This window comes from Oncorhynchus mykiss, chromosome 26 (genome assembly GCF_013265735.2).
Source record: "Oncorhynchus mykiss isolate Arlee chromosome 26, USDA_OmykA_1.1, whole genome shotgun sequence".
Taxonomy (NCBI): Eukaryota; Metazoa; Chordata; class Actinopteri; order Salmoniformes; family Salmonidae; genus Oncorhynchus; species Oncorhynchus mykiss.
In genome coordinates this window covers 40166380-40173590 of record NC_048590.1, presented here as the reverse complement: position 1 = coordinate 40173590, position 7211 = coordinate 40166380, and the positions used below count along the sequence as shown (strand labels likewise).

Sequence of the window (7211 nt, the reverse complement as noted above, 5' to 3'; positions counted from 1 at the left end):
ATGTGTCAATGGAGGCCATGTGTGTGTGGATCTTGTCTCTGCGTGTGTGTGCAGGACTATGTGTTTGTATGTGTGTGTACGGTATACATGTCATTTCCTTACATCCTCAAAGTACATATAGACAAAGCATGCTCATAATGTATGGACACATTCAATGGGAGAGACAAACAGCTGAACTCTGTTAATTTGAAAAGTGGGCAAGAGGCCAATGCTTGTCCTCATATTTGGCTGTGTCCTATTTTCTCAGCACGTGTTACATAACACGCCTCTACAACCAGAGAGAAAAAAACTTCCCTGGAAAATTCCCCACCTCAACTCGCCTAGCGATCCGCCCTGCATGCTGACTCACACCCCCATGGCCCAAGACGTTCTGTCTGGTTCAGGGTTCTGATGTGGGTTGGTGGTGAGGGCCTTTTCCTTCCACTGCAACATTACTTATACTTCTGACATCTTATTCCCATTACAGGGAAGACATGCTTTACATTGAGTGCATATGAAGGACATATTTAAGACATATGTGGACATAGTCCTATTTAGCAGAGAGCTAGGAAAGTGATGTGTATCTGGACGTGATCTGCAAAATGCCCCTTATATAAAGTATGTGTACAGTAAGCAACTTCTACTGCATCAGTTGAATAATTAAAGGTGGCACCTCTACTATACCCCTATCATAGGAGGAGTCCTATGGGGAAATCTTTATGGCATTACTAACTCTAGTTCTCATCCATTTCAAGTTCAACCTTTTCATTTATCAAATAGCAGACTGTCTAAAATATTTAATTTAACAGATTAAAAGGTTTCAGTTTATAGGCCTATTTGTCTTATTCACCGTTTACTTGAAATGTGTTTTGAAAGGGCTGTTTGGCTCTGGTCAAAAGTAGTGCACTATATAGGGAGTAGTCTGCCATTTGGGATGCAAACATGGTCTCTATGGAAGAGACAACATTATTTGATCTCTCCCAGTCGTAGGTCAGTTTGCTCTTTCCATAGCCTGGTGGAATACAAACTGAGCTGCCACGTTTCATTAGTGAAGCAGAGTAATTCAGTGTGGATTCCAACCTAACGATTCTCCCTAAACTGAAGGTGTGGCATTTATACTGCATGTCGTTGTACATGTAGCATTGAATCCCAGGCTTCCCCTCCACCAGATTCAATTCAGTAAGCAGAGTGACCGAGAGTATCATGGTGTCAGGCTGTGTGGCCTAACTCTGCTGTACACAACATGCCAGTGGACTAATGGTCTGGGGCTAGATCCAAAAACACACTATGTAGTCTTCTCTGAACAGTTGCACATGGAAATCTAGCCAAAATCAAATATTTTACTATGTCATTATCTGTTGAACAAAACAACGTTCTTCCACAGTTTTGGTTCATTGTTACACTGTCATCCAAGAGTTGCTGAAGTTCCTACAGTAACAAAACAACCTTGACATATAGGCTATCCTGGGACAGCAGTGTTTTAGTCTAGAATGTACTAAATGTAATGAGCTACTTGTTGCCAATGAGACAGCAATGTCAACAAACAAACCCAGCGTGACTAGCCAATAGCAACAGAGCATGAGCTGGTGGTGTAGCAGTCTTTACCTGGAGTCCAGTTTGTTACATGGAAGTTCTACAATCTACTATCTATGAAGTCAAAACTCTGTACAAATAAGCACACTGTACAGCGTGGCTAAATTCAGAGAAAAAAGCAGCAACATGTCATGAACTTTGAGGGTGGATTTTCCAGTGAAGCAGATCTTACTGGTTGTCTAGGTCACAGGGTAGTCTCGTGATCACACCCTGCTATCACCCGCGCCAACTGTTGCTGGGGGGATAGATAGCGAGCGATGCCGCGAGGACCTGTGTCTAGTGGTGTCCCGCCTCAGGTTACAGCGTTTAAGAAAAGAAAGTGTTGAAAAGGGAAAACCACAACGAGCAGTTAGCTCTGCCCTGGCTGGCTGGGGATGTGTCTGAGTCAGATGTAAACACACTGCCAATGGGAGGTGGAAGCGGAACTAGAAGTCATACCACAGTAAACAGGTGTCTAGTTGGAGCGAGAGTCATGGGATTAAACTCCATTATGTCCAGTAGAACTAGAGGAAGCCTTCATACCCTGGTCCATTTCAACAGTATAGGGATGCACTTCATGCCAACAGGTTGAATAATACAGTAGAAACCAACAGTTATAGAAGACAACAGAGAGTAGAGTGTTTTAGCAGGAGGATTGTTTATTGGTGTTATGCTTTGAGCTGCAACCCTCTGTTCTACTGTCATCTCTGTGACCGACTGCCTGGTGGCTCGTAACAAAGAAATAAATATGGAGGATATAAAACCATGCCTGCATATAACGCCAGGGAATAATTTACACTAGAAAAGAGTAATGACACGGTGGCAACAGCCGCTGGTAGAAAGTGTGTTGCTAGCTGCAGGCCAGAAAGACGTAGAAATGTTTAAGGCAAGGCCTCTCCTCCTGCACAGATATAGCCTTCTCTTAGCCGATAGACTGACCTGGAAGAACACAGAACACAAATCTATTAGTTGTGACTTATACAACATATACACCAAGTATACTTTTACGCACAAGTATTAGTTGTTTTACACAAGAAAATTCTCTCACACAAAACACACAATGATACGTTTATTTACATACAACTATTTGTTAGTATTGACAGGTAGTGATGTTTTTAAGGTTGAGATGAGGGGGACAATAATGAGTGTGGGACAGGAAGGAAACGTACCTTTGTTGCTTACAGACACTTCTGGATGTTGTTCAGGACGTCTTCATAGACAGCGTTGTACAGATGTTCCTTTGACTTAGTTCCATCTAGCTGCACTGTAAACACCACACAAATAATCAGTAACATGAAAACAGATATTACACAAGTAGGAGAACACACACACACACAGAAGCATTACACATTTATCACAAACACGTGATTTAACGGGAGCACGGATATACTGTGCACATACACAAACCAAACACTTACCAACATCAACTCCTGATGTTTCCATGATGATCTTGTGTTTGGTGTACATGGGCCAGACGTGACCATCAAACAGACCCGGGGGATCTGGTACCTTGTAGTTTCTTGAGCTGCACACAGGACACACACACACAGGACACACAGGACACGGACACACACAGGACATACACACAGGACACGGACACACACCTGGGATTAGCTGAAAGGTTACTCCACAACAGTAAAGCAGCAGAAGCTGGATGTTCAGGTAGATATGTCCGTGTTTCAGTGTTTAACTTACCACCTCCTCTTTTTGCATACTTCGTATGGAATGGAAATAAAATAGCGTTGGTTCAGCACGTCGATCAAAGGTCTGCAGGAACACAAATATTATATTTTTAGTTTTATACATTTTACAAGTTGACCGAATGAGATGAAAGTACATCTCACTCCTGTGTGGAATGGACCGGCCCCTCACCCAGAGTTTTAGGGAGAGAACAGACACTCCTGTGTGGAATGGACTGGCCCCTCACCCAGAGTTTTAGGGAGAGAACAGACACTCCTGTGTGGAATGGACTGGCCCCTCACCCAGAGTTTTAGGGAGAGAACAGACACTCCTGTGTGGAATGGACCGGCCCCTCACCCAGAGTTTTAGGGAGAGAACAGACACTCCTGTGTGGAATGGACCGGCCCCTCACCCAGAGTTTTAGGGAGAGAACAGACACTCCTGTGTGGAATGGACCGGCCCCTCACCCAGAGTTTTAGGGAGAGAACAGACACTCCTGTGTGGAATGGACCGGCCCCTCACCCAGAGTTTTAGGGAGAGAACAGACACTCCTGTGTGGAATGGACCGGCCCCTCACCCAGAGTTTTAGGGAGAGAACAGACACTCCTGTGTGGAATGGACCGGCCCCTCACCCAGAGTTTTAGGGAGAGAACAGACACTCCTGTGTGGAATGGACCGGCCCCTCACCCAGAGTTTTAGGGAGAGAACAGACACTCCTGTGTGGAATGGACCCGCCCCTCACCCAGAGTTTTAGGGAGAGAACAGACACTCCTGTGTGGAATGGACCGGCCCCTCACCCAGAGTTTTAGGGAGAGAACAGACACTCCTGTGTGGAATGGACCGGCCCCTCACCCAGAGTTTTAGGGAGAGAACAGACACTCCAGACAGGCTTTTCACTCATAGGTGTGAAAGCATTTCATTTGACATGCTTGTTACTTAGTTAAACAGGAAGAAAGAGTCAAAGTATTGACGAAGTGTACTGGTGTTACTACTACTATATTACTGTGGTATCATACTTTACATAGAACTACAAAACTGCTAAAGGAACCAGATCTACAACTACTGATGTTCTACTGAGACACAGAAACACATTCTGTCCTCCTCACCCAGAGTTGAGGAGCAGGAGGAGAGGAAGGAGGGGAGAGAGACAAGAGTCCTCACCCGTAGGTGTAAAGCAGGAATCCTTCCACGATGAGGATGTGAGTTCCCTCATCCCTGTGGTCAGACTCCGGGAGAATCTCCGTATCCAAGGTGTTGTTGACGCCGTGCGACCTTTCAAACTTCACCGGGTCGTCAAGCCAGGCGTAGATGGTACTCATCATGGCGTCCATGTCGAGGGCAGTGATGACTGGAGGGATGAAGGAAAGAAAAAGGCATATAAAGGGAGAGAGACAGTGAGAAATGGACAGATATACAGCTAAAATCCACCTTCTAGGTTAAGGAGCATGATGATTGTATTAAGTAGTAGTGTGTTACACACCCACACACAGACAGACTCACCCCCCCAACCCTTCCAGAAAGAACCCATCTTACCATCATACTGCTTAAAGCCATCTTCACCAACTTCAATCTGATCTTGTGGCTGAAACATACATGAATGAGATGTACCCAGGTACAGTCTAACATTCTGCCATATGAACACCTCAGGGTCTGCCAACCCTCCCTCACGCCTCTCTCCCAACACACACTGAAGGAAATACCTGCTCTTCTATCCAAGCAATGACATCCATATAGATTCAAAGCTCTGACGAATCTAGCCCATGTGCAATGTGCGTTTACTCTATCACTAGCATAACGACCAACATAATAACAACAGTAATACACTCATAAGAGACTCACCTTGAAAAAGTCATCCTGATGAACCACACAACAGTTGGGAAGGTTCTTGATCAGTTTGTTGGTGAGGGTGGTCTTTCCCCCGTTGGTTACGCTGTAAAGACATACACAATCACATATGGTAAAAACACCACGAGGGAGGGCGCTGTATTGTACAACGTCGCTGGCATTACATATGAATGGCAACTAGTGGGCAGAGGGACAGATAACGATTTACACACGTTTGTATTCTTTTAGCGCCGCAGGTAACATTGTAATGTTAAATCGCCCGACGCTGGCAACATTATTGTTGTTCGTTACAATGTACACCAACGTTTAATGACGGCTGCACAGGGTGGTTATACATTGTCACAACCGGAAACGAACCTCTTCGCCACAGACAGAAGGGGTTATAAATATATTAGTATTCGCTCCCGGGGCGATGAGGCTATGTCAGAATCATATTTGGGGTATTTATTAGACAATGGAAATATAGTGCTGAAAAGGGAAGGGCTGTAAAGTCGCCACGATGACAGAAAGACAACGGACAAGCGGTATTCCTATGGAACGCGCCCAGCCCCACGTGCTGCGGCCTAGTAGGCTATATTACCGGTATTTCAAGACACTCACCCTCCGATGCCGATAATGCACTTCATCTTGTCAGACAGTGAAAGTTCAGGAAACTTGCAAAAAACGTCAAAAAAACCAGGACCGGTCAGCCCTCTAGGAACTCAGTGATCAGACGGAAGAAAGCTTCAAAAGAGAAGGTTCAGTAAATGTTAACTACTTGATTCTTCCATATTTCAGAATATGGTGAAAGGTTGGACGATGTCACTTCGCTGTGTGCTTCCACCAAGAGAGAAATTAACTGCTAGGCTCACTACTACGCTTACTGCCAGTTCAACGGTGATTGGCTATATAAACACTTCAGTCCCAGCAGAAACGTAAAACCCACAGCCAATCAGGAAGCGATGAAATCTTCACCCCCGCTTTCCCCGCCCACCTGTTTTTCTAGAGCCAATTAAAATAAAACTTTATTGCAAAAAATTGAGATTTTGTTGTCTGAAAAAGGAAGAAAATAAAACACTTGTTAGTTCTTTGTCCATTGCTCATGTTTTTATTTTTCTTCTTTGCAGCAATTCGACCATGAAGGCCTGATTCACACAGTCTCCTCTGAACAGTTGATGTTGAGATGTGTCTGTTACTTGAACTCTGTGAAACATTTATATGGGCTGCAATTTCTGAGACTGGTAACTCTAATGAACATATCCTCTGATGCTGAGGTAATGGGTCTTCCTTTCCTGTGGCGGTCCTCACAAGAGCCAGTTTCATCATAGCGCTTGATGGTTTTTTGGGACTGCAAGTTCTTGAAATGTTCCCTATTGACTGACCTTCATGTCTTAAAGCAAATATGGACTGTCATTTCTCTTTGCTTAGGTTGTTTTTGCCATAATATGGACTCAGTCTTTTACCAAATAGGGCTATCTTCTGTATATCACCCCTATCTTGTCACAACACAACTGATTGGCTCAAATGCATTAAGGAAATCAATTCAAATTTAAGTTAACAAGGCACACCTGTTAATTGAAATGCATTCCAGGTGACTACCTCATGAAGCTGGTTGAGAGAATGCCAAGAGTGTGCAAAGGATGTCCTCAAGGCAAAGGGTGGCTACTTTGAAGAATCTCAAATCTCAAATATATTTTGATATATTTGACATTTTTTGGGTTACTACCTGATTCCATATGTGTTATTTCATAGTTTGTATGTCTTCACTATTATTCTACAATGTAGAAAATAGTAAGAATACAGAAAAACCCTTGAATAAGTAAGTGATTACCTATGCAAACTTTTGACTGGTCCTGTACTTATGGTCTTAGAACACCCAAGATAATAAGATAAAGGTAATTATTTTTTAATTGCATCATGTTTTTGCTCTCTTCACTTTCTCCTGCTGACCTCGTCGCTTTGTTTACTAGTATCCACCCTTTCCGCAATGTGACACAGTTTGAGGTTTGAAACCAAAATATCTCCTACAGATGGTTTTCTGCCCCCTCAGAACCTCAGCTATGAGTAGCTGGCTGCCAACAGTATGTTTGCTTCCCAAATGGCACCCTATTCCCTACATAGTGAACTACTTTTGATCAGGGCCCAAAGAGCTCTGG

General features: G+C 43.9%; 1 protein-coding gene across 2 annotated transcripts; it reads right to left on the bottom strand.

Annotated features, from left to right (window-relative positions):
- Window positions 1–2190: 2190 nt before the first annotated feature.
- LOC110514353 (nicotinamide riboside kinase 2) lies at window positions 2191–5966 on the bottom strand. 2 transcript variants are annotated; one of them, XM_036963636.1, is made up of 8 exons: window positions 5677–5966; window positions 5071–5161; window positions 4765–4813; window positions 4393–4579; window positions 3247–3318; window positions 2970–3076; window positions 2721–2815; window positions 2191–2490 (listed from the first exon to the last, which is right to left on the bottom strand). In XM_036963636.1, the coding sequence occupies exons 1-7, from the start codon at window positions 5700–5702 to the stop codon at window positions 2730–2732; spliced, it is 618 nt and encodes a 205-aa protein (XP_036819531.1). In that variant the 5' UTR covers window positions 5703–5966; the 3' UTR covers window positions 2191–2490; window positions 2721–2729. The 2 variants fall into 2 exon arrangements, with proteins under 2 accessions (XP_036819531.1, XP_036819532.1); XM_036963637.1 differs by lacking the exons at window positions 4765–4813; window positions 5677–5966.
- Between the last annotated feature and the right edge of the window lie 1245 nt (window positions 5967–7211).

Coding starts and splice junctions, on each gene's coding strand:
- LOC110514353 (XM_036963636.1), bottom strand. CDS start 5,702: ATGAAGTGCATTATCGGCATCGGAGG. Junction 5,162..5,676: donor TGCATTATCGGCATCGGAGG/GTGAGTGTCTTG, acceptor ATGTCTTTACAG/CGTAACCAACGGGGGAAAGA. Junction 2,816..2,969: donor AACATCAGGAGTTGATGTTG/GTAAGTGTTTGG, acceptor TGGTGTTTACAG/TGCAGCTAGATGGAACTAAG.